The sequence below is a fragment of the Dryobates pubescens genome, chromosome 13 (genome assembly GCF_014839835.1).
Source record: "Dryobates pubescens isolate bDryPub1 chromosome 13, bDryPub1.pri, whole genome shotgun sequence".
In the NCBI taxonomy this organism is placed as follows: Eukaryota; Metazoa; Chordata; class Aves; order Piciformes; family Picidae; genus Dryobates; species Dryobates pubescens.
The window spans coordinates 10,527,961-10,553,117 of NC_071624.1; the positions used below are offsets into that span (position 1 = coordinate 10,527,961).

Below are 25,157 nucleotides of genomic sequence, written 5' to 3' on the forward strand. Positions count from 1 at the left end.
GTTAGACTGTGTGCTCTGTGATTTAGTAAACTTAATTCAAATCCGTTACAAAGACTTGGGGAATTAAAGGTGAATGTGGGGCTTGGGGCTGACTGTCTGGAGGGCGCTGGTCCTGGCTCTGGATGGCTCTGTGTACTGAAGCTGGATGGCCTTGGCATGGGGCTGTTGCAGGGGTGCATGCAGGGGAAGCTGCTTGCTCCCTACCTCTCACTGGAAGCTTGCTTCCTGGGTGTTGTGTTGAGAGGGGGAAAGCAGTGGCACCTTTCTCATGGTGCCTCTCAGTTCCCTGCCCTGAAGCTGAACACTGCTGCTCTATGAGACCTGCACAGAGCTGCTTGTCTTCAAAAAGCAGCTGGCTAGTGCCAGCCCTGTACTCTGCAGCCACAGCCCTTGAGGGAAATAATGTTCAGCTGGAGAAGAGATTATGGCCTCCATAAGAAAGAGGTGAGGGCAAGCCCCAAGTCCAGTTACTGAGCTCAGTGCTCACTGACTTGAAGGGTTGAATTGTCTTCCATCTCTCCTGATGCTCAGTGCCCAGGCTTGCTCTTCCTAAACTACCCCACTGTTCAAGGCAAGTGTACAGCTCTGTGTTACTGTTTCCTGGTGACACTTCTCTGGATGGCATTTAAGAGGTGCTGTCTGGGAGTCCTCACTGAAGTGTTTGCATGCATCTTGATGTCAGATCATATGCTTTGTAGCCAGCAGAGAAAGACAAAGCCTGTCTCCTGGCCTGGCACCACAATTCTGCCTACTTGGATGTTGGGATGCCTCACTCAGTGGTGGCATCTGACTGGTGTGGGGTGCTAAACTCTTTCTGGGTTACCTGCTGTCTGCTTGAATAAAGTTTTAAAGCTTGAATACTCTGTGCCTCTCCTCAGTTCTTACAAAGCCGTGCTCCTGTAGGGGCATCCGGAGGGAGGTTGCTCTCCTGCCCTCTCGGGGCTGGTAACTGACAGCTCCACTACCACCTTGGTGTGCAACAGCAAGTCCTAATTTCACTATGTGCCTTAAGAGTCTTTTCTCACTGTATGCAACGGGGATGAGGACTCTGTCAAGGAGGTGAAGGAGCAAGATCTCCAAGCCCTCTGGCCATCCTTCTCCTTTCAGGGACAGGTCCTGTCTCCTGCCTCTCAGTTACTGCTTTGACCCTACAGAGCCTGCAGTGTTGAGGTGGATGTCAGAAGGAGGATAGAATACCTTCCTTCCCTCAGCTGGTGAGAAAGGAGCTGGCTGGGCAGGATTTTGGGTAGCTACATCTGTCTCTGGAAGCCATAATGGCCCCTGCTTCATCCTTATCACTCATCAGCCCCTGGAGCGCTCCTGAGTCAGGGTGCATATGGGGACTTGGTTACTGCTTGGAGTCTCAGCAAGCTCGGTGCAGGCAAAGGCTGCGTCTCCAGCCTGAGATTGCGCTGGTCTGGGGCTTCAGAGTTTTAAGTACAATGGGCTTTCCCCTGACCCTGGTGCCCATCTCACCTCCTGCTCGACAAGCACCGCATCACATGAAGATCCACCCACTATTTGGGATGGGAGGCATCTTGTCCAGCAGCCCTGCTCGGTCCTTGCAGGTTGTCCCGTCATAGCTCTGCTCCCTCCTCTTCCACCAGGGATGATTTACTTGTTGGAAGCACGTCGTTTCCCGCATCTCCCTGCCCAAACCTGGCGGGGCTCCTCCTCTCAGTGCAGTGGCTGAGAGGCCGGGCTGGGGCGGCGTGGGGCTCTGCTGCAGCCAGCCGAAGCCAGATCCGCCGGGACAGCGGTGACGGAGAGTGCAGGTCCTCCCCATGTACCGGGGGGCAAGACTTCGGGCAGCTCCCTGGCAGGGCTGTGCAGGGTGGATCGCGTCCGGTGTCCCCGTCGGAGTCCTGGGGCGTGGCGCTGCTGCGGGTGAGTTCGTCTGTCCATCCTCGCAGCCCACTCCTCACCGGTCGGTCCGTCCGCACCCCCTTCGCCGTTACGTAAATCAGAGACGCGGCGCCTTTAAGAGTGAGGCCGGGGGGGCGGACCGGCGCGCGCCGCCCCGGGAGCTCGCGCCGGCGGCAGGAGGGTATAGAGTGGGGCGGCGGCGTGCCTGGGCTGAGGCTGCAGCTCCCGCGGCGCGGCGGAGGGGGCTCGGGGCGGCCCCCTAGGGGACTCCCCCGGAGTGCGAAGCCAAGACCGCGTGCACCATCCGGGGACAGGGGGCAAGCGGGGTCCTGGGGGTGGCGGAAGGCGGGGGGCTGAGCCCAGGGGTACCGGAGGGCGGCGGGGTGGCTCCAGGGGTGCAGGAGCAAGGAGGCTTCACTCAGGGGGTGCAGGAGGCGGGGCTGGGGCTGCTGCCCCGGGGCCAGGAGCTGGTGGCCGGTGACGGTGGGGAGGCAGGGGGCGGTAGGGGGCCGGGCCGGTGGCACTGGGTACCGCTGGGGGAGCGGACGGGCCTGCAGGAGTGGGGTGAGCGGCCCAGGCCGGTCACTGCCGCCGGCAGCCCTAAGCAGAGCGTGGAGCCGCGGCGGCCCCGGGAGCGAGGGGCGGCCCGTGCGCGGCGGCGGGCGCGGGACGCGGAGGAAGCGGCGGCAGGGGAAGCGGGGGGCAGCCCCGGGGCGCAGCCTGCGCGGCGGGCGCGGGGTGCGGTGCGGGGGGTGCAAGAGCACGGCCCCAAAGTCGGGCAGGAGCAGGGCCTGAGTCGCCGGGCGCAGCAGGAGCGGGGCGGGGGCCGGCGGGAGCTGTCTCCCCCGGCCCGCGCTCGCTGGTGGGTGAGGCGAGGCCGGCAGGAGGAGGGGGAGGCCCAGGGCGGGGTGCAGGAGGAGGGCGAGCTCTATCCGGGGGAGCAGGAGCACCCTGGCAGCACCCCTGGCCCACGGACCCCGGCGCAGCGCCAGAGCCGCAGGAAGGCTGCCCGGGTGTGAGCCCGGATCCGGTGTCTGCTGTCCCGCCGGTGTTCCCACCTGGCCGCCGCCAGCGTCGATCAGCGCACCCCGCCCCGGCGCACGGGAGGGTTCACGCATCCTGCCGGGCATGCCGGCTGCCCGGAGCACCGCCGTGCCCGTCTTCTCCCTGCGGTGAGGCTGCAGACCCAGCACAGGATGCGGTGGCAGTAGCGGTGAGCACAGAGGTAAGGGGCGAGACGCGACCCTGTGTGATGCAGAGAACGGGAGGGGAACTTATGGGTTTGGCACTGCGGCACTGCCCGGGTCGGCAGCTGCGTGTGCCCGCTGCGCCTCGCTGGGTGCTACTGGCACTGTTCCCTGCAGCACTGCAGGCTGCTAATGCAGCCATCGTGCCCAAGACCTATAGGACTGCTGAGCCCCAGTCTGCTAGGGTGGAGCAGGCAGTGGGGTCTGGTGCCAGTGGGTGCCCGGTGCCATTGAACCCTCCCAAACCGCAGCGGAAGGCGGGGGAAGATTTTGTTTTTGTTCCTAGAGAAGAGGCGGCTTTGCTCTGCTCTTCCTCTTCCGCGGGTTCGTGGGAGCTCCGGCACTGAACAGAGGTGCCTTGTCCTCCCCGCCTTGGGGTGTTGTGCTGCTGCTGAAACCTGGAGCAGCAGCGAGGTACAGGGGAGTCTGCCCACCAGCTCGGCAGGCAGCACCACAGCTGTGTCCGGCCCTGTTGTGGCAGGTTTTTCTGACTGCTCAGGACCCTCTGGGTGCTTTATGTTCTTTGCTGGGTGGTTGTTATTGTTGTTGTTGTTTTAATAAAAACTTTAAGATAAACTTGGTAAGATGGTAACTGACAGCTCAAGTGACAGCTTGGCTTTTCCCAGCACAGTCAAACCACTTGTCTGCTCTGCAAGCAGCTGCTGAGGATGGGGTTGTAGGCGGCTGAAGAAGCCCAGGCTGGGGCAGCGTCTCTGCCCACAGAGCTGCTGGGGCAGGGCTATCTGGGCAGGGCAGGCTGGGGCAGAGCCTGACGCTGGTGCTTCCCCACGCATTCACCTTTTTGGGGCCCACTTGGCACAGTGTTCCCAGGGTGCCCCAGTGCTGGGTTCTGGTATTGGCTCACTGCCCCACAAGGTGTGGGTCCTCCCTCATCGAGTCCTGTGGGCCTTGAGGGTTGTGCGTGTCTGTACTTCCCCCCCCCCCCCCTGCCCCCTTGCTCAGCCCTTCGCTGAGCTTTCTCTAGACAAAGCCCTTGAACAAAGTTTTTCAGCACCAGGCCATGCAAAACTCTACTTAAACCCAGGAGCTGCCCGGAGGGCTGTCTCTGAACAAGTCTGTACTGCCAAGCCCCTCTTTGGGATAAGGGTCTAGGAAAGCCGCTGGGTGCTGCAGGCCCTCCCTTAGTTCCCCACCCTGGTCCTGCTGCCAGCCCCATGCCCACTGCTTCCCACAGGGAGTGGGGCAAAAGCAGCCTCTACACCCTTGCCCTGCTGTGCCAAGGCCCAGGGGTGTGGGATGGGGGCTGTGCAGGCTGTGCAACCTGTTACTAGCCCCTGGAGCTACCTGGGCCTCGTTAGCCCGGTATTCCTTAGTGCAGGGTGTGGGCCAGCCCTGCCGGCAGGGTATTGTGGGTATGGCTTGGGGGTGGGGGGAGCTGGTGATGCCTTCCTCCTTCTCTTCCTCCTCAGGCAGCTGTCAGCCTGCAGGCCTGCTGTGACTCAACCTCCCCTGGGGGGAAATGGGGGCTCTTCATAGGTAGAGGAGCAGCCCTTTCATGACCAGAAACCGATGTGGGTTTGTAGCCGAGCCCTGTCCCAGCTACCCTGCAAACCAGACCTTAATTTGTACTTTGGTTTGCCCCACGAGAGGCTCCGTCCTGCCCCAGAGCACCTGGGTTTTGACTCCAGCCATGCCTGTGAGGAGTGGTAGCCAGCTGGGGCAAAGCATCCTGGGGAGCAGTACCGGCTTGTATGCAGCCCTACCACACACAGCCCATGCTAGGACAGAAAGCCTTTCAGAAGAAAGTCTTGCTTCAGTCCCCTGCTGAGGAATCCCAGGGAGGGCACTACCCATGTTGCAGCCTGGCTAATGAGCCTATTGACAATTAGTCATAATGGTGAGCAGATGTTGGACGGTCTGTCCAGGACACTGCTCTGATCTGGTGCTGGGGATGTGGTAGGGGGTGGCGGCTGGTTAAGCCTTTACTTCCACCCCCTTCCAGCTCTGAGAGTCCCACCTTCCCTGCTGCTAATGCAGAGGAAAGATGTTGTGATGCAGATGTGACTTTATGCTTGTCTAGCTTGAGACCTGGCAAACTTGTGCCGGCTGCAACTAATGGCACATCTTGCAGTGGTGTGGGGATGGTGGTACTGCTGGCAGCACCTCTATGGTAGAGGGGGCAGTTGGACCCACAGCTCAGTGCATGTGATGGGGACCCTGTTCCTTGGCAGTTCAAGGGCAAAGCCCACCTATGCTCCAAGGAGGTAGCAAGGCAGCTCCACAGAGGCACTTTCAGCTGCCTAGGCAGGGTAAGGGCCCTCACCGCAGGGAGGCGTTCCACCCCTTAGCGCCCAGGGATTCTGAAGGGTCCAGGGTGGGCAGATAGGTGCTGGGCTATGGGGCCCATCTGACCTCTCCCTCCCACTTTGCCCCAGGGGAACCGCGCAGCTGGTGTCACCACTGCTCTGCCAGCCCCATGGCTGAGCCCTGATGCCGTGCCCCCTCGCACACTGCCTATTGCGCTGCAATACGACCCCGCAGCACTGCCACCACGGCCCAGGTGAGACAAGTGTGGGGGACAACAGGTGCAAATCAGACTTGTACTGGGGCAGGGTCACTGTCCCTTGGCTCACCAACACAAGGCTCAGTGACACCAAGCTTGCTGCCCTCCGTGGCACTTGGGCACAGAGCCAAGGGTGCACAGAATACTGCAGGTGCTGAGAGGTGTTGCTTTGCCTGCTTGTGACCCTACCTTGGTGTGAAAGCTCAAGACTGAGGTGGGAATTGCTTATGGGGTTGGCAATGCCTGCTTGTCCCATCTGTGCCAGGAAGCTGGGAGGCGTAAGATGGGCTCAGCCCACCCTGGCTTGACCTGCAGAGGGGATTTAGCAGAGGAAAGAGGCTTAGGGAGGGGATTGGGGTTGCGCCAGGCTCTGTCAGGGTTGGGGGGGGGCCCACTCGGCTGCATCTTTTCTCCCCAGGCAGCCACTGCTGCGCACAGGGGTGCAGACTGGGGGATGCTCCATGCTGGTGGGCAGGATCAGGCCATGGCGCCAGGCTCTGTGAGTCCGGAGGTGGCACTCAGGAGGAACCCAGCACCTCGGCCTCCCCGGCCACCCCTGCCACAGGGGTCACCAGTCCTCCATGCTGGCCCCCCAAGACCTCCATCTTGCCCAAGCCAGCCAAGCAAGCTGCACCAGGTGCCAGCACCGAGGGAGGCAAAACATCCACTGGTATGAGGTCCTGGAGGGCAGGGAGGGATGTGGGGTGGTGCAATCCAGTGAGGGCCTGTGATGGTCCCCAGGGAGCTGAATGGTGGCAGCATCCTGGGGGTAGGCAAGATGCAGCTGGCAGACCTGTCTCTAATGGGAGCAGGGTGTGTTTGTACGCATGGGTATGTGTGTGCCTGCGTGCCTGCGCCATGGTGCCTGCGCCGGAGAGTGTGTCACAATTTGGGGCCACCCCCGGGGCCCTGCCAGGGCTGAGTGAACCAGCCTGGGGTGCTGCTGTGGCTGGTGAGATCACTTCCAGGTGACACGGCCACCAGGAAGGTGGCAGGCTGGCTGTGACAGCAAACAGGGTGATGTGCTGAAGGTGAGTGGGGGGCCCTATCCTACTCTGGGAGCTTGTTTGGGGGACCCAGCATTTCCTTGGGCCCTCTGTGCAGGGCGATGGGCACAGAGCACGGGGGATGCTGTGGCCTCGGGCCTCAGGTTTGTTGGGAGGGATGCGGGGGCAAGCGTGCTGTCCCAGAGGGCTGGGGAGATTCATCATCCCCGTGGAGGGGAGGGACACCCTGTGGTCAGTGTGAGTCTCAGCGCCTGAGGGAGCAGGGTACAGCATGCCGCATCCAGCAGCTGTCATTGTGGTGGGAGCGCCCCCTCCCGCCCCCCCGGAAAAGGAATTGTAGGCGGATGGGTTGGGCGGCATGGCCCCCCTAGAGGGGACCTCTTCATTTGGATTTCAGATGAGCCTTAGGCTGAGCAGGAGGGACCCGACACGTGGAAGGGTGACCCAAATCTGTGCCCTTGTCTGTAGGGTCAGGAGGTGTCCCTGCTCAGCTTGGGGAGCCCAGAGCATCTCTTGCTGGTCAGGCTGGCAAGGGTTTCGGTCAAGCACGGGGCGGCCAGGGCCAGAGGGAAGGTGGCATAGCACGTGCATCAGTCACCATCCTGCGGCATGCCAGCGCGGTGACGCCGGCAGGCCATGTGCGGGGGTGGCCTGCTGCTCCCACGCCGCAGGCTTGACCCGCCTCAGCTCCACGGCTGAGCTCACCTCTGTGGTATGGCAGGAGGAGCCATTGAGGGGCTGACCCTGCCAGGGCCCCTGTGTCCCCCAAACTGAGGCAGGTGCTCCCCAGGATTACGGGTGTTTCTCCAGGGGGCAAGGACATGCGGGGGAAAGGGCAGGATGAGCTTGTACCCCCCTGCCCTGGCACGGTGACAGTCTGGTGTCACTTCTTGTTACCCCCCGCCAGCAGTATCTTGGAGGATGAAGGGGTGTAGGTGTGGGGGAGTAGCAGGGGGAATCACAGGGGCACTTGTGGGGCTCAGAATGGGATATCACGCCCTGTGACATTGGCACGAGGGACCGCTTGGTCCCTGGGGGTGTGCCGTGTGCTAATGACAGGCAGGTCCCACGGGGCTGCAGGATCCCACCCTGATTTCACCCTGTTTATAGCTCTGACCCGGGGAGGGGTCAGAGAGGGGCAGTGGCCGGGCAGTGTTGGGATATGGGCCAGTCCCGATGTGCAGCTTAGGGGTTCCCCATCTGGAAAGATGGCTCCCAAGTGCCACCTGCCCCTGCTGGTGGCTGTGCCTGATGCAGTGCCTGGGAGAGGTCTAGGAGACCCGCAGGTCCCTGTGAGGAGGTGGGGGCCAAGGATTAATCCTGGAAAGCGTTCTCCTGGTGTGCCCACCTCGACTCTCATCCCGGCAGCGCCCGCTGGGGACTGGCTGCTCTCCCGGTTCTGCTGTGCCTGCGCCAGCGCTGGCCGGGCCGCTGCGGAACAGCAGCCATCTTCCCAGCGCATCCCATCCCCCTCTGCGGCGCGGGGAAGCAGGAGGGATGCTGGGGATGCTGTCAGCCCCGTAGCACCCCCCACCCCTCTACAGGTGCCCAGAAGGGGGGTACGGTGCCTCCTCACTCGCCCGACATTCCACAGAGCCCTGGCTGCTGAACCATGCTCCCCCCTCCTCCTCCTCCACCCGGCTGCCTGCTCCGCATCCCCGCTGACGGGCAGCACCGTGATGGGGTGGGGGGAGAAGGGAGCTGCGAGCGCGGCGCTGGGGTTGGCAGCGATGCCACCGCCTCTCGGCTCGGGTGCCGGCGCGGGGACAGCGGGCAAGCAGTTGGGCTGCTGAACCAGGAGGAAGACAGCCATGCCAGGCTGGGATTGGGGTGAGGATGGGCGCTCGAGCGGCTGCCTCCCCTCCCCCCGCTTCTCTTTTCCCCATCTCCTCTGCATCCCTCCATTCCCCCGTCCCTTCCATCACCGTCGCGGTCACCTTCACCCTCTTGCTGTTTTCCGGAACTGCAGCAACTTTCTGCCATGTGATCCCGAGCCGGGCTCCAACCCTCGCCACCCCCAGGCAGGCGCGGGCGGCTCCGCAGAGCCCCTCGCTCGTCACCGCGCCGCAGCCGCCACCGCCGCCCCAGCCATGAGCGAGCGATGCGACTACCAGCGCCTGAGCAGCGCCGAGGAGGAGGAGGAGATGCTTCCCCCTCTGCCCCACAGCTTCTCGGACAGCACCGGGCAGCGGGCCCTGCGAGCAGGCAGCGGGCATCCCATGCCATCCCCCCGGCTGGACATCGCCCCGAGCATGCCATGCCGGCGGGTCAGTGCGGGGAGAGCAGGTGGGGGGAAGTGGTAGGGGGTACCCGGCCAGACTGTCTCCAGGAGGGACAGGGTCCTGCTGTGGGGCACAGGTCAGTGGCTGGCATGGGGCTGGGGGGGTCCGTGCATGGCATCCCTCCTCTCCCAGCACTCAGTTACCCTGTGGCATCTGGTGTGTTGTGGGGATGGCAACCCCTGCAGAAGCTGCACTCTGGTCCCAACCCATGGGAGTGGGACTGCCTGTTCTTTTCTGATGGGGCACTTGAGGCATAGAGGAACAGTGTGGCAGAGTGGCTCAGCTGGGCCCAGCATAGCTCTGGGAGGGACGCAGTGTCCAGCACAGGATGGTGGCAGGATGCAGGTTGCCATCTGCATGTGGAGTTGTCAGGCTGTGGGTGGGGCTCGGTTTGGAGGGGATAAGGAGCATGTAGGTACATGTGGAGGGTGCAGCTGCGTCAGGATGTAGGGCTACTGTTGGGGTATTATTGTCAATAACTGAGGACCGTTTGGCCATCTGTGTGCCAGCTCGGGTGGGTGCGCATGGCCGTGCATGATGCTAAGCAAGTGTGGAGGCAAGCCACGCCAGGGGAGGGCAGCCGCGGGTGCAGAGTGGTTCAGGCGGCACCAGGTGTGCGTCAGGTGGAGGCAGGGGAGTGGGCCAGTGGGTGCCGCCGGCTGCGTGGGGCCAGTGGGTGCCGCCGGCTGTGCGGCGCCAGTGTGTTTGCGCACGTGCGGCCAGGCGGGGCGGTAGCTGCGGGGGTGCGCGGAAAGTGACGTGCGCCTGGTGGGCGGCTGTGGTTATGCAGGTGGCGGGAGGTGCGCGGGGTGCTGGAGGCTGAGCCTGTGTGGTCCCAGGGTGCACGTGAGAGTCGTCACTGCCCGTGCATGAGCCTGGGTGCATGTTGGGTGCATCCCTGGGGCTTGCGGGGTTGGATGTGCGTGACGCTGGAGCACACGGCTGGGGCAGTTGGGGGTCTTTGTCACCTGCCGTGTCGTGGGGGCTGGGCGGGGAACTGTGACCCCTCCCAGAATGGGGGGGGTTCCCTGTCAGGACTCTGCTTGCCCATCTTGGAGACAAGGTTGTGGTGTTACACCTTGTACCTGTGGGTCTATCATGGAAGGGGAAATGGAGGCACTGAGCTCTCCCCTGCACAATGGACAAGCCTGGATCTCCCTGCTCCCGTTTGGAGACCAGTGCTCCCAGTGCAGGTGTTGAGCTGGGCAGCCTCCCCTGGGGTTTAGAAGGTAATCTGGGGTGCAGGAGGCAGCACACCACCCCTGGCGGGTGCTAGTATCAGCTGAGCAGGATGATGCACCACCGCAGGGCAGGGAACCCCCTGCATCCCCACTGTCCCCTGGCCCAGAGAGGGGGAAGCTGGCGCGTGGCAGAGGTTGGTGCCGAGGGCACCATGCCCGGGTGTTCCCAGTCAATGGGCTTGTTGTGCCGGGTGCTTGTGCTGCTGGGTGCCAGCTGGGATCTCGGGGGTGGAAGCCACAAGGGGAGGCTCCTCTGCACCTGGGGATGTGCTTAACCTCCTTCCAGCTGCCCCCTCAGCGCAGCGGTGGCTGCAGTTTAAGGGGGGGCGTGCTGGCGGGGGCCGTAGCAAAAGGTTGCTGCGGGTCTTTCCTCTCTCACGCCGCGACTGCCGGCGCGGCCAGCTGTTCTCCCTGGGGAGCCCATGGGCGGTCAACAGCGCTGGTTTTGGGTGCCAGCCCTGCCAAGGAAGGGGACCGAGCCCCAGGGTGCTGGTGGCACCCCATGGCAGAGTCCTGCGGGAGCTGGCAGCTGGGCAGCGGGTGCTTGTGCTGAGCCAGACGCTCCCCCCGCAGTGCCCATTCCCCTGGCATCGTGCCTGCGGCCTCGGTTGGGGAGCGGAGAGCCGGATGTTTCCTCTCCCTCCCTCCCTCCCTTCCCGCTTCCTGGGGGGGAAACTGAGGCCCGGGAGCGTTTCCCAAGGCCGGGGCGAGTTTCCATGGAAATGGGAGCGAGGGTCCAGGCTCCCAGCTGCCGGCGCCCGCCGAACAAGGGAGAAAGCGGCACATTGATGGGAGCCCGGCCCCCTGGGCGTGCGTCCCAGCCCCAGCCGAAAATAACCCCTCCCGGGGAGCGCTGCGCAGGCAGCCAGCCGGGACCGAGTCCCGCTGCCGGCCGTAGGTCCCCAAGAAACAGCTCCAGCCAGGGTGGGTAACCTCCAGCCCTGCCGGCCCCCGCCCCGTTGCGCTGGGGAAGGGGAGGGCCGGCCGGGAGTGTTGAGAGCCGGACGGAAGGAGGGGGAGAGCCGCAGCCTGTGTCCGGCCGACGGACGCCCCAAGCTCTGCTGCCTGCTCCCGGGGGTATGTGGGGCAGCCGGGCCCGGGGGGGCATCTCTGTAGCCAAGCTGATGGGGCTGCGGGTGCCCCGACTGCACTGAGCGGGCTCTGTCGTGGGACGTCAGCACTGGGAAAGGGACATCAGCGGTGCCAGGGGCCGCGGCGGGCAGCCAGGCAGGATGCGACGCTTCCAGGCTTTGCACCGATCCTTCCCCTTCCTCACCCGCTTCCGCCTCTACCGAGTAAGTGCCGACCCCAGCCTCGGGCAGACCCTACGCTGGCTGTCATCAGCCCTGTCCCCGTAGCCTGCAGAGAAGGGACCGGTCGTCCCCGGTCAGCTGCGGGCACACGCCAGAAGCCGGCGGTTGCTCTCGCCCCGCATGCCCCCCTGCGCCCCCGTGCCCAGCTGCTGGCCGCACCCGCCGTATTTTTAGCCCAGTGCTGAGGGCTGTGGTGTGGTGACAAGGGACTTGAGTGCGGGGGGCGAAGACGCTGGGGGCCACGTCGTTTCCTTGGGGAGAGGAGAGGATGGAGGGGCCTGCCCCGTTGTGGGGCCAGGATCAGGGTTCCCACCTTCCCTTCAGCTCTCGGCAGCGGGAGGCAGAGCCGTGTCCCTTCCAGGAAAAGTGGCAATGACAGTCGAGGGCTGGGACAGGGAGCAGGGATGGGGCGTGGTAGAGAGACATGTTTAAGAGGGTCAGGGGGAACTGTAGGTAAGCCCTGGCCCCATTCCCTCCCTCTTCCTGCTCTCACAGAGCTAGGAGTGTTGTCAGCAGTGTTGAGCTGTCCTGTGCCTCCACCCCGGGGCACCAGGAGCCTATGGAGACCCTGATGTCGCTGTCAGGCCCCTCCCTGGTGGCTGACCAGCAAGGGAGGTGCCACCACCTGTGCCAAAGGATGCCTGCTGTGGATCTGTGCAGTAGACCAGCCAGGTGTGCTGGGATGATAGAGTGGTGGTGCTGAAGCAGCTATCCTCTCCCAAGTCAGTCCCTCCAACTGGGCAAAGGCAGCCTGGCAGGCATGGGGCCAGATATGGGGTGGCCCTTGTGCAGCTGCAGTGTCAGACTGTTGGGTGCCTCTTGGCTGGGAACTTCTGCTGGCCATGTCCATCTCATGCCCTGTGGCTCTGCTTCTTCCTCTGCGTCTGGCACTGTTGCCTCAGAATGGGCTATGCTGGAACAGAAGGGTGGGTTGGTGTTTCTGTCAGCCTGGCAAGGCAGAGCAAGACTCCCTGCCTGTTCTTGGGGGTCCTCATGACAGGGTACTTATCCTGCCCCACCCAGGGAGCTGGGGACAGGCTCAGGAGATGAGTCCTGCTAGCATCCCTCATACCCTACCCGGGCAGCACCACATCTTCCACTCAGCCTCTGTGGGCGACTCCTCCGGCGGGGTGGGGGCAGCAGGGAGCAGAGGGTCCCCCCTAACCCAGCACAATGTCCCAGCAGAGGCTGAGCTGTAGCATGCAGGCGGAGGAGGGGACGGACTGGCTGCTGGAGCTGCTCACTGAGCTGCAGCTGCAGCAGTACTTCCTTCGCATCCGGGACGAGCTCAATGTCACCCGCCTTTCCCATTTTGAGTATGTCAAAAATGAGGATCTGGAGAAGATTGGCATGGGACGCCCTGGTACGTACATCCCCCCTTCACACACATCCCCAGACCTCCCCCTATATCTCCAGTCTGGCTGCACAGTGTCTTCTAGGGAGTCCAGAGAAGCATGCAGTCCATGAGCCTGGAGGGAACCCCCACTGTGTGCTGGGTTGGTGACAATCCCTGTGTCCCTGTGTCCTGCAGGCCAGCGGAGGCTATGGGAAGCAGTGAAGCGGAGGAAGGCCATGTGCAAGAGGAAATCCTGGATGAGCAAGGTAGAGATGGGAGAGGGGCAGATGTAGCAGGGAAACTGAGGCAGGCAGGAGGAACTGGACCTATCTCACACTTTTCCCTGGTGCCTGGCTCTCATGTCACCAGTCCCCAGGGGCTGGCAGGCAGATGGGCAGAAGTCCCTGCCACTCATACCCTGTCTGCTGCTTGGCCATGCACCCCAGTCTTCTATGGATTCGTGGGTCACTTCATGGCAGAGGACAGCCCTGCTGCCCTGGCATTTGGGAAACTCGTTTTCTTTGTGTTATTTGCCTCTTTGCCATGAAATGCAGCCAACAAGCCACAGAACCTTTGCATCTTGCCCCAGTCACCTATGTGGGCACAGGCTAGTGGCAGAACCAGGGAGCTTGGGATACTTACGTATGCCCCTGATGCCATCCCATCCAAACCTGGTGCTGCTGCCACCTTGGCACCCCTGAGCACCATGTACCCCCAAAAGAGCAAGGCACTTGCCAGATAGGTGCTGGTTGTGGCTTCTCCTCTGAGTGTCTTGGCTGGGCTGGGTTGGGGACAGGGACAGGCTTTTAATAGAAGGCTACTCTGCCTTCCACTGGGCACAGAAATGCCACCTCCCACCCCAGGCACATGCTGAGCCCAGGCCCCATGTCCCCTGCATGGGTCCTCTCTGTCAAGGCTGGGATGGACTTCATCCAGTGGGGCACATCAGTAGTCCAGGCGCATCACTGGTCCCAGCTGTGAGAGAGGAAGGGAGAGCCCATCCATGCCTCCTCTGTGCTGGCAGTGGTAGCAGCTCATATTGTGTTGCTGCAAGGATGCATCACCACACTTTGCCCAAGCTGGAGATTTCTCTTGGCTTCATGCCCAGGCACATTGTGTGGCCACAGCCTGGCCAAGGAGTGCCCAGGGCCCTCTGGCTATTGGCCTAGTTTGCTGGAGCTGCTGTGGAGCTGCTTTGGGACTGCTGTGAGAGGCATGACCCCTTTCCTTCATATAAATCACAGCTCAGTGTGCAGGCAGCTAGAGTGGCAGAGCCTTCTCCCGCAGCCAGCCTGCCCTGGGTAGTCACTAGTTAGGAGTCATCACGCTCCCCAGGCAGGGGTTCATTCTGATGCTGCTCACTCACAGTTCCAAGGGCTTGGAGCATCTCTGTGCTCGCTTCTCACCTGCTGCCACATCCCGCAGGTGTTCAGCGGGAAGCGCCCCGAGTCGGACATGGCACCTCAGCCCCAGAGCACCTTCCGCAAGCCCCCCACGCCACCACCCCTTGAAACAGGGGGCCAGCACTCCCTCACCTGCCTGGTGCGGGAGCGAGACCTCTCCCTCTTTGAGAAGCTGGGCGATGGCTCCTTCGGCGTCGTGCGTCGCGGCGAGTGGTGCACACCTGCTGGCAGGACGGTGAGGGGCTGCTCATGGAGGGAGGGAGATGGGCAGTGGGACCACCCCGGGAGAAGACACTCTGGGGCTCATCCCCGCTTTGGCCGTAGCTGAATGTGGCGGTGAAGTGCCTCAAGACAGATGTGCTGAGCCAGCCGGAGGCACTAGATGACTTCATCCGGGAGGTGAATGCCATGCACTCCCTGGACCACAGGAACCTCATCCGCCTCTATGGTGTGGTGCTCTCCCACCCCATGAAAATGGTGAGTAGGGGGATGGAACTGAACCCAGTGATGCCCTGGGGGTGGGGGTCCTACATGATGGGGCAAGCAATGCTGGGCTGAGTCTGTACCCCAAGACCTCCACTGGCATCCCTAGTGGAGCATAAGAAGGTGGGACACCAGCCTGACCAAGATGAGACCTAGCCTGATCAATCTGCTGTCCTCTTCTCATGCATGGCTCAGGTGACGGAGCTGGCCCCTCTGGGCTCCCTCCTGGACCGCCTGCGGAAGAACCAGGGCCATTTCCTCATCTCCACCCTCTGCCAGTATGCCATCCAGGTGGCCAAGGGCATGGCCTACCTGGAGTCCAAGCGCTTCATCCACCGTGACCTGGCTGCCCGCAACATCCTATTGGCCTCAAATGATCTGGTCAAGATTGGGGACTTTGGACTGATGCGAGCCTTGCCCAAAAATGACGACCACTACGTGATGCAGGAGCATCGCAAGGTCCCCTTTGCCTGGTGAGCCCTGGGAAGCAGGGGACCTGGGACTGGAGCACCCATGATTTCCTGATGCTTATATTCTTCCCATCACAGGTGTGCTCCTGAGAGCCTGAAAACACGCACCTTCTCTCATGCCAGTGATACCTGGATGTTTGGGGTGACCCTTTGGGAGATGTTCACTTATGGGCAGGAGCCTTGGATTGGTCTTAATGGCAGCCAGGTGGGTGCACAGCAAAGACTTGCTCCCCGACACCATTACCCTGACAGTCCTAGAGGGGACCTGGGCCCCCCTGACAGCACTTGCTGTGCCACAGATCCTGCACAAGATAGATAAAGAGGGTGAGCGTCTGCCACGACCTGAGGACTGTCCCCAGGATGTCTACAACGTCATGCTGCAGTGCTGGGCGCACAAGCCCGAGGACCGACCTACTTTCGTGGCCCTGCGGGACTTCTTGGTGGAGGTGGGTGAGCAGGGAGGGGGACAGGGACCTCTGCAACCCTTCCCACCAGCTCTCCTTCAGTGTGACCAGAGCTGAGGACACCACTGAGGGAAGAGAAGCTTGAGAGGCTCAGGCTAGGCAACCCTGCAGGCTGGGAAGAACAGGCTGTGACAGCGTCACAGCAGGAGGACCCCAGGTGCCACCTTCCCTAGGGGTGTCACAGCTGAGGAAGGCCTAGGAGTGATGATGCTGTCTCTTGCCTGCTTTGGGGGCTCTGCCCTGCATGGGGCTGGGCTTGGCATAAAAAGGGCAGGAATCCATGTAAGGGGGCTGTGACCCCTGTCCTCACCCCACCCCTTCCCCCCAGGCTCAGCCCACAGACATGAGGGCACTGCAGGACTTCGAGGAGCCTGACAAGCTGCACATCCAGATGAACGACATCATCACGGTCATCGAGGGCAGGTATTGCACAGAGGGGGGCGGCAGGTGTTGGAGTGGGGCATGGACTAGCTGTCAGCCCGTGTGGGTTCAGGGGACCCCATGAACAGAAAGAGTGTGCTTACTGGCAGAACAGGGATGGGGAAGGGGGCTTTGCACCCCCAGCACAGCACCGGGGGGCTACCCAGGTGTGAGAGGGGGAACACAGGGACACAGGCGTGCCTGCGGGCAGTGTGGCCCTGCCTGCACCACCCACCCCTGCTGACTCACCCCGCTGTGCTTCTGGGTTTGCCCTGGCCTTGCCCCAGGGCCACTCCCTGCTGATACTGGTGGGGACGTGCCACCAGCACCACGGTGACATGACCTGTCACCCTCTGCGTTGTAGGCTTGGCTTCTCGGTCCCTGCCAGCCACTCGAAGGCATAACCACCTCTCTCTGCTGCCCTTGGGACCTGAGAACACCTTTGGTTCCCACGTCTCCATCCCCCTCCAACGGGAACAACGGGGTCTTTAAAGAAGCTCGGTGTCCCTTTGCCCCTCTGGCACACAGGAGGCTGCCCTGCTCCCCAGTGGCCTCGGGAGAATGAGACACGGGCTCTGTCCTTTCCTCATCCCGTTTCCCCCGTGCAGGGGCCGGGTCCCCGGGGTTAGTCACGGCCCGGAGGTGAATCAGGCCGGATTTGTGTGTCTGCAGGGACCGGCTTTCTCCCGGGCCGCCGCAGCCGCCGTCAGGGATGACTCTTGCCCAGGGTCTGGCGGTTTAATTGCAGGGAGGGGAGGGGAGGGGAGGGGAAGGGAAGCGGCGTCGGCGGAGGGAGGGAAGGAGGGAGGGAAGGAGCTGCGGAGGGCGGCGCGGCCGCGCCAGTGCGTCTGCATCGGCCCCGTCGCCGCATCACGGCCGGGCCGGGGGTTCTCTTCCCGCGCCCCTCCCGCCCCGCTACCGGTCTCAGGTGAACCGCAGGACGGGGGGTTCGGAGCGCGACAAGGGAAGACGTGGCCGTGCTGGGGGGTGCCGATGGGTCGGGGAGGGCTGGGAGCGCGGTGGAGCAGGGATGCAACTTCCCCTGCCTCCGTTTCCACGGTGGCCCCCACGGTGGGCACGTTTTGGGGGATGCTGAGGCCGGGCTTTGTAGCCGGGGGTTGGCAGGAGCGTCAGCGGCTGCCGGTGCTACCAGACGGGAGACTACCCTCCCCATGCCTCAGTTTCCCCGCGGGGCAGCTGCCCCGCATCTCGCTGCCGGCGGGGCTGCTTGGGCAGGGAACTGGGGGGGTGAGGAGGGGGGCTCCTCCCAGAGGCTGCATCCGGCCCCGCCGAGGCTGCCCGGGGCACGGTAAACACCCCCCACCCTTTTTCAAGCCCCTGCCTGTCCTTCGGTGGTGCTGGGCTTGCGTACGTGCGTGTGGGCAGGGGCAGGGACCTACCTGAAAGCCCCTCGGGGACGCAGCCGGCCGTGGGAGGCGGGGGCTTTCGGGGTGGATGCCAGGGCAGAGCCTGAGCGGGTCTGTGTCGGGGGTCCGAGCCCGGATCTGGTGGGATGTGGCTGGTCAATGAGAGAAGCAGAGGGGCCAGCCCGGCCGCAGCATCCCTGCGGAGGCATGCGGAGGTGTCAGGGTGCAGGGAGGGCAAGCAGAAGGGCCTCCCGGTGGGCAGGACCGTCCTGCCCCTCACCCAGCTCTTCCGTGGGCGAGGGAGAGTGGCGAGTACCGGCTGGGCTCTGCCGAGGGGTCCCTGCAAGGCGGCAGGCTGGCAGCGAGCAGGGAAGGTAAACAGGAAAAGGGCTGAGCTGGTGGCCGGGGGTGACTCACAGGTGACTCCAGGAAACCGTGGGGCCCGTGCCAGCCTCGCCAGCCTGGCACCACACACTGCCTGCCGCCCCCCGCTGGTGCCTGCCCTGCCTGCGGGATATGGGAGGCCCCGAAGTGGGGAGGAGGACGACATGGTGGGAGCAGGGATGGGGGTTAGGTTCACAGTCATAGCCCCCACTTTGGTTTGGCACAGGCTGGGTGCAGGTCCTTCTTTGGGTGCTCATCCCTGTCCCCCTGCCTGCCCTGGATCCCCTTGGCTGGGTGACTGCCTTGTCTCACCCTGCAGGTGGCCACATCCTGGGGCAGGCAGGCAACTCGTGACTGGTTCCTGGGGTGCACTGGGCTCCCCAGAGGACTGGCATCCTGGCCACATGGCAACAGGAGGTTTTGCAGCTTGCCTGCCCATCTCCCACTGTCCACACCAGCTTGCACTGGGCTCACCAGCAACTTAGGAATTTAGGAAGTGTATGTGAGTAAGGGAGACTCCCAGTCCCCCACCATGCCCCCTTTCCCTTCCAGTTTCCTCTGGGGGACTGGGATGTTTTTGAATGTTCATCAAGAGACACCACGCATGTCTCTTGTGCCATCCCACACAGTCCCGCTGTGGGACCAGCAATGAGCAGCTCAATGCAGGCATCACCCCAAGGCTCCTGCATAATCTGGAGCAGCTGTGAGGAGGAGGACGAAGTGGCTCATCTTTTTGGGTGCAAATGGAGAGCTTTGTTCCCTACCACCCACAATGCCTGCCACCTGCCTGTGCAGGGGCCGTGTAGGGTGGGAGGCAGAGCATGCTGTGGTGTAGGGTTGGGATCCTGGGCACCTGGGTTCCTTTCCCTGTTGTGCCACTGCCTGCCTGCGTGGCCTTGGGCAAGTCATCTCACCTCCTCCCCTGTCACCGGGGCAGGCGCGTGTCCCTTTCCCATCCCCTCACCGGTAATGAGGTCCTTTTTATTCCTTAGGGCTGAGAATTACTGGTGGCGGGGTCAGAATAAGCGGACCCTAAAAGTGGGCCAGTTCCCCCGAAACACGGTGACCTCGGTGGCAGGGCTGTCGGCCCACGACATCAGCCAGCCGCTTAAAAACAGCTTCATCCACACAGGCCATGGAGATACCAACCCACAGCACTGCTGGGGGTTTCCTGATAAAATTGATGAGTAAGAAAACTTTCTGTCTTCTCTACATCCCCTGCCTGCTCCCTGCCTTTCCTGCTGTCTGCCAGGCATGGGAGTGAGCTGTGGCTTGGTTGCCCCCCACCCCCTTGAAGCATCTCTTCCCCTCTGCTGTACTGGAGACTGGGTAGAGTTTCATGGCTGTACTAACTTCCTCGCCTCTTCTTACTAATGGGATCAGGGACATGGGGGTCTGCTGTGCTTCTGAGGGGCTGCTCTGGGGAAGGGGGAGCACCTTCTCCTAGCCCTACAGCCCCTTGTGGCTGTTCCAGGACAGGGGGACATCAGTAAGTACCACCCTGGAGGTGGCCACATTAAAGCTTTTGTGGTGTCCCAGGGCTACTAGACCTGCACCTCTCCACACAGAAGCTATGGCAGGGGTGCAGACCAGCGCTGTGCTTTTAATGGCATGAATTCTCTTAAAAAGCAAAATATGAAAAAAAACCCCACAAGCCACCAAAATGCTCTTCTTTTTCCTCCTCCCATACTCCATCAAGAGAGACCTTGGTTGGCTTTGAAGGGGGGAGGTTGGGTGTCTGCACCTCAGTGCTCTAGCTGAGACTGGCTGTGCTCAGCACGAGTGTTACGTGTTGAGGAGTGGTGGGTGCTTTGGCTCGGGGCAGGGGGCATGGGAGTTCTCCTCCAGTGCTGGGCTTGGGAGACATGGGAGAGCTGGGAGGGGGTGGCAGGATAGGATTTCAAAGCCTAGAAAGCTCCCACTGGGTAGAGCCAGCTCCCACATCAGCCTCAGTGCATCTTCTAGGATCATGATCCTCACTGCTTTTGATCGTCCCAGCCCTGGGGTAGTTCTGCCAGTGCCCTCAGCCCCAGCCTGACCCTCGCCTTGGTGCCCTGTGTCACTGGCTGTGCCAGCAGACTTTGGAGGGCCAAACTAAGGCACCACGCATGCGGCCCTGGCTCGTGCCCCAGCAGGCCTCCCGCGCCCCGCTGCGTGGGCATGGATACTGGGTAGATGCTGCCTGGGCTGCCGAGAACGCACCAAGCTCGGCACACGCCCAGGCCTTCGGGCTGCGCCGGCTGCCTGCCTCCCCATGCTTGGCTTGCGATGGCTCGCCCAGGCCCACCGGCGTGCTGTACCGGAGTGCCGTGCCCCGGGCACAGTGCAGCATGGTGCTGTGGCACTCTGGTGCTGTGAGGGTGTCCCAAGCACCACACCCTGCGCAAGTACCCTGGGCACGACACCCTGTTTGCAATCTCCTGTGTACAGCACATCCTGTACAGCTGGAGAGGGTTGGGTGATGCTGGGACAGTGCTGGGCTCTGTGCCGTAGCATCAGAAGCCTCTGGGGTGCAGTGCCCTGATGCTTGTGTGGATGGTACTTGTCGAGTGCACGGTGGAGGGGCTGTGGGGTGTTCTGAGGGGCATGGTGTGGGAGTGAGGGTCCCTCATGGCCCCTGCTGACCCACAGGTACTCTCCTCCTTTTTGCCCACAGGCTGTACCTGGGAAATCCCATGGATCCTCCTGATATTTTAGGTGTGGACCCGAGTGCTGCCAGACCAACCCAGCTTCCAGGCAGGGCTAAAAGTGAGCAACTTTTCCCCTCCCTCTACCCATGGGCTACATGAAGCCCCCATGTATGTGACCTGCTGCCAGGGTGATGGGCTGAACCCTCTCCTTTCCATCTCTCTACTGCCACTTGCTTTTTGCAGACCTGGGGGGAGCTGGCATGATGGGCCACGTTGTCACCTGGCCATGTGCCACTGCTAGCAGTGTAGGCGGCCAGTGGCTCTGCCTGGCTGGACTCTGCCCTAATGCCCTTCGTCCGCGTCCCTTGTCCTGTCTCAGCCTCCCACAGCTGGGCTCCCTGGTACAGGGAATCTCAGCAGAGCTGCCATGGGGAGGGAGCTCAGCCATCGTGCGTGTGCTGCAGCCCTCCTAAAGCTGCAATTTCCCCTTGTGGGAACTTCCCATTGGCATCCTCCGTGCGCCCTGCAGTGACAGGGGACTCAGCAATGCATGCATCTTGCTAAGGAGCACCGTAGCTGCCACTTGCTCTGCTCACTCACCTCTTGCCTCCCCTCCTCTTGGGCTCTCTCTTCTCCTGCAGGGCAGCCGCCTCCGCGCCCGCCTCAGCCTACCGTCCTCCTCACCAGTAAGTCAGGCTTTTTCAGGTGCTGCTGTCCTCCTTTGTGCACCCTCCCTTCCTCCCCCCTGCCTTTTCCCTCTTACATCCTTTTGCCCCCTTCTGCCCCCCTTGCACCTATGGCTGGTGGGGACACAAATTTGGAGCAACGGCCAGCCTGGAGCAAGGGGCAGGGTGCCTGGTGTGCATAACTGCAACCAAGGGGCAGGCAAAGGTCACTGAAATGATGGGGCAATTTGAGGGCTTGGGAATGCACCACAGGGGTAGGCACCAGGAAACTCACCTTCCCTCTCCATGCCCTCCTAGAGCCCTGCTACGACCCAGTCAGCGAGGAGGAGGAGGGTCTGCCCGGGGGTCTCCGGAAGCTCTGCTTGAAGAAGCCAGGTGCAGGGAAGGGTCTGCGGCCAGTCAAGCCATCGGCACGAGTACCAGGCACCAAAGTGGGCGAGCGGCAACCCAGCCGGCCCCTGAGTGAGGGACCAGGGGGTGGTGAGGTAACCCTCATTGATTTTGAGGAGGAGGTGCCCCAAGGTAGCCCATCACCAGTCGGGGAGCTGACGGCTCCATCGTTGGCTAAGCTGGCCATGGAGGCCTTCTCCTTGCTGGACAAGACCCCACCACAGAGCCCCACGCGAGCTCTACCCCGGCCCCTCCACCCCACACCGGTGGTGGACTGGGATGCCCGCCCCTTGCCCCCACCACCTGCCTATGATGACGTAGCACAGGACGAGGATGACTTTGAGGTCTGCTCCATCACCAGCCCCCCAAGTCGAAGGGGCAAGACCAACTACGGCTTTGTGGATGAAGGCGAGCGAGCACCACCGCTGGAGGACAACCTTTTCTTGCCCCCCAAGGAGACCAAGCAGCCCAGCCTGACGCAGACCACTGAGCTCTTTGAGGAGCTGCAGCAGGAATGTATGAAGAGGCTCAACGTCCCCCTGGGACCAGCTGGCCCCACGGATGACAAGCCCCAAATCCCACCCCGAATCCCCATCCCACCCCGGCCCCTACGCCGCAATGAGCCTGGACGCTGGTCGGGGGAGCTTTCTCCAGCCTCAGGGGGCGAGGAAGATCGGCCTCCCCAGATTCCCCCTCGGGACCCACTGTCACAGCCCACCTCCCGAACACCCAGCCCCATGGCTCTGCAGGTGGGCTCCCCCCAGCAACGTGCCGCCCTCTGCTCTTACCTTTCCACCTCACCAGGAAAGCCAATGCCCACCACACAGAGCTTTGCCCTTGACCCCAAGTATGCCACCCCCAAGGTCATCCAGGCACAGGGCAAGGATTGCTCTAAGGGACCTTGCATCCTTCCCATCGTGAAGGATGGGCAGAAGGTCAGCAGCACCCACTACTACCTGCTGCCTGAGCGTCCTGCCTACCTGGACAAGTACGAGAAGTTTTTCAAGGAGGCCAAAAGTCCTGAGGAGGTTCCAGCATCCCGCCTGGTCACCACAGCCACCGTCCGTCCCATGGTGCAGCAGCCGCCACCAGACTGCAAGGCCAACTTCTCCTCTAACAACAGCAACCTCGGGCCCAAGTGCCTGGTGAAAGCCTCCTGCAGCCTTCAGAAGATTGTCTACGATGGGCCAGATGGCTGCCGCTTTACTGATAGGATCCGGCTGGTAAGCAGAATCCCCAGTACCCACGGGCCAGAAGGGACAAGGTAGCCATGGGCACAAGAGCCATCCTTACCCTGTGCCTTGGTTTCCCTAAGGTAGACCCTGGGGGTGGCTACAAGGGCTGCCCAGATGCGGTGAGGGACATAAGCATCACTGCAACTCCAAAATGGGGATCACCCCCGCTTTTATCCCAGATTAGCCCTATCCACAACCCCAAGGAGGAGGGTGGGAACATGGCTGTCACTACAGTCCTCCAGGCTCTCTGGACTGTGTTTGTGGTGACCAGGAGTCTGTATGTGAGCCAAGGAGAGGCTGAAAATCTCTTGGCACAGGGACAGAGCCCCAGTGCCCCTGCTGCAGCTGCAGGCTCCCCACTGCCCAGGGGTGGTGGCAGGCACTGACCACAAGCTTCTCCCAGGTGCAGGATACAGTGCATGGTGTGACCACTGAGGAGTGCCAGGCAGCCCTGCAGAACCATGGCTGGAGTGTCCAACGAGCCATCCAGTACCTGAAGGTACCATATGCCCCCATACCCCAACCCTGGCTCCCCTGAGAGTGGTGGCACCCCTGTCACTGCCCTTACCATGCCATGTCCCTTTGCAGGTGGAGCAGCTCTTCTGCCTGGGGCTGAGGTCCCGTGTTGAGTGCCACCGGGTGCTGGAGATGTTCGACTGGAACCTTGCCCAGGCCAGCTCCCACCTTCTTGAGCCCTTCAGCACTGCCCGCCAGAAGTAGGGGCATAGATGTTGGGTTTTTTGGGGGGAGAGTGGTGTCTCCACACTACACTGCTCTTGGCCAGCTGACACCATCATCTCTCCTCAGTTCATGCCCTCTTTTCTTACAGGCGGTGACAGCGGGGATGGGGCAAGCTGCATTGGATCAGGAGCAGGCATCTCACCGTGGGTCCATGCACCTGGTGCCCACCTTCACCCACAACCTGCTGCTGGACTCTGGACTGAGCCCCTCTTTAGGGGATGGGGACACCTCAAAAAGGAGCCTGCCCAGCTCCCCAGACTTTGCCAAGGTGCCTGCACCCTGGCATCATCAATGGACTCCGTCCCCTGGCCCCTTCTTGAATTGTTTTTGTAAAGAGAAATGTAATTTTAATATATATTATATATATATAAAAAAATATTCTATGGAGAGGAGGAAGGTGCTGGTGGCTGTCTCCCAGGTTCATCCTCGCCAGCACACAGGGACAGGCCCTGTCTCTTAGGGTGCCAGTTCCTCCCTGCAAGCAGCCATGACTCGCAGGACCTGCTGCAGGGCTGTAGCCCACGTGCAGGCTGTGTGTGGTGCCCAGCAGGCACTGGAGATCCCCAGGGAGCTGTATGGCACAGCCACCTATAAACCCCGCTGATGAGAGCTCCCAGGGTCTTTTGAGGCACAGAAACCTCCCCATCTGGGGCTGCTGGCATTAGCTGTGTGCTGCTGTCCTTCTCCCAGGCCCAAAGCTCAAAGGGTGGACATGGTTTTGCAAGCTCCAAGTGGGCAGTGCTTTCCCGTGGCAATGTCCTTGTGCAGAGGAACCCCCTGCAGCAGGGCCCCCGCCTTGCTCCCTAGGACTCAGCTCCCAGCTGCTGCCTGACTCATGCCTGGGCAGGGAGTGGCAGGACCTGCGTCGTGCTCCAGCCCACGCGAGGGGCGTTGTGCAACCGCATGCCACCACGCCGCCGCAGCCAGGTGCCGCTGGGGAGGGTGAGGGGCTGGGCACCATGGGGTACTAGGTGGTAGACCTAACCAGCCCAGGTCCCCAAAATGTGTGTCAGAGCCCCTTACCTGGGTTGCCTGAGGCGCCACCTCGCAGCAACATCAGGAAGGAGTCTCCATGCAGGTGAGGAAGGACCTCGGTGGCCAAATCCACCAGCTCCGTGAGCGTTGGTGTTACCTAATACTCAAGGTGCCCTCTGCTTTCCAGCTGGTGGCTCAGAGCCACACATACAGAGTTGTGTGGCTGGAGGGGTTGTCTTGATGTGGACTCTGCTTGTCTCTGGTCCCCTGGCACTGCGGTGGATGGTACTTGGTCACATAACCTTTGTGCCATGTGCCCCTGTGGTTCTGCTTGTCTCTGGTCCCCTGTCCCTCCCTGAGTGTGGGGATGGGGAGGTGTGCCGGTGCTGCTGTGGGCACAGACGTGCACAGGTGCTTTGGACTCCCTCAGTGCCTCAGTTTCCCCATCTAAGGTGCAGCTACTGCAGCATGGCACACACGTAGGGTGGTAGTCAGTGAATCGAAGGCGGCACAACACCTTCACCAACTTCATTTCCCCCTTTAAGCAATCCTGGAGCTGGGCTAGGCCCAGGGTGATGCCTGGCCCTGCCACCCGTGCGGAACAATGCCCCCTGGGCCGGGCCTGCGTGGGCGTTTGCATCGATGGCACAGATAACCCCTGCACACAGGTTCTGGGGGTGGCAGTGCCAGGAG

General features: G+C 62.2%; 1 protein-coding gene across 10 annotated transcripts; it reads left to right on the plus strand.

The window, feature by feature from the left end:
* The first annotated feature begins 1,743 nt into the window (after positions 1-1,743).
* TNK2 (tyrosine kinase non receptor 2) lies at positions 1,744-23,881 on the plus strand. 10 transcript variants are annotated; one of them, XM_054167039.1, is made up of 17 exons: positions 2,616-3,091; positions 5,510-5,634; positions 12,666-12,843; positions 13,012-13,082; positions 14,242-14,454; positions 14,544-14,696; positions 14,898-15,175; positions 15,251-15,377; positions 15,472-15,618; positions 15,965-16,059; positions 18,800-18,994; positions 20,464-20,555; positions 21,079-21,123; positions 21,421-22,736; positions 23,152-23,247; positions 23,337-23,464; positions 23,578-23,881. In XM_054167039.1, exons 3-17 carry the CDS (start codon positions 12,681-12,683, stop codon positions 23,582-23,584), a joined length of 3,126 nt encoding a protein of 1,041 aa, XP_054023014.1. In that variant the 5' UTR covers positions 2,616-3,091; positions 5,510-5,634; positions 12,666-12,680; the 3' UTR covers positions 23,585-23,881. The 10 variants fall into 10 exon arrangements, with proteins under 10 accessions (XP_054023017.1, XP_054023013.1, XP_054023014.1 ...); XM_054167032.1 differs by lacking the exons at positions 2,616-3,091; positions 5,510-5,634 and adding exons at positions 7,822-8,474; positions 8,614-8,911; XM_054167042.1 differs by lacking the exons at positions 2,616-3,091; positions 5,510-5,634 and adding an exon at positions 1,744-1,887.
* The last annotated feature ends 1,276 nt before the right edge of the window (positions 23,882-25,157 follow it).

Excerpts from the sequence above, each read along its gene's own strand:
- TNK2 (XM_054167032.1), top strand. The coding sequence starts at position 8,257 with ATGCTCCCCCCTCCTCCTCCTCCACCCGGCTGCCTGCTCCGCATCCCC. Across the intron at positions 21,124-21,420 it reads GCCTACCGTCCTCCTCACCA|AGCCCTGCTACGACCCAGTC; the intron begins GTAAGTCAGGCT and ends ATGCCCTCCTAG. Across the intron at positions 22,737-23,151 it reads TTACTGATAGGATCCGGCTG|GTGCAGGATACAGTGCATGG; the intron begins GTAAGCAGAATC and ends AGCTTCTCCCAG.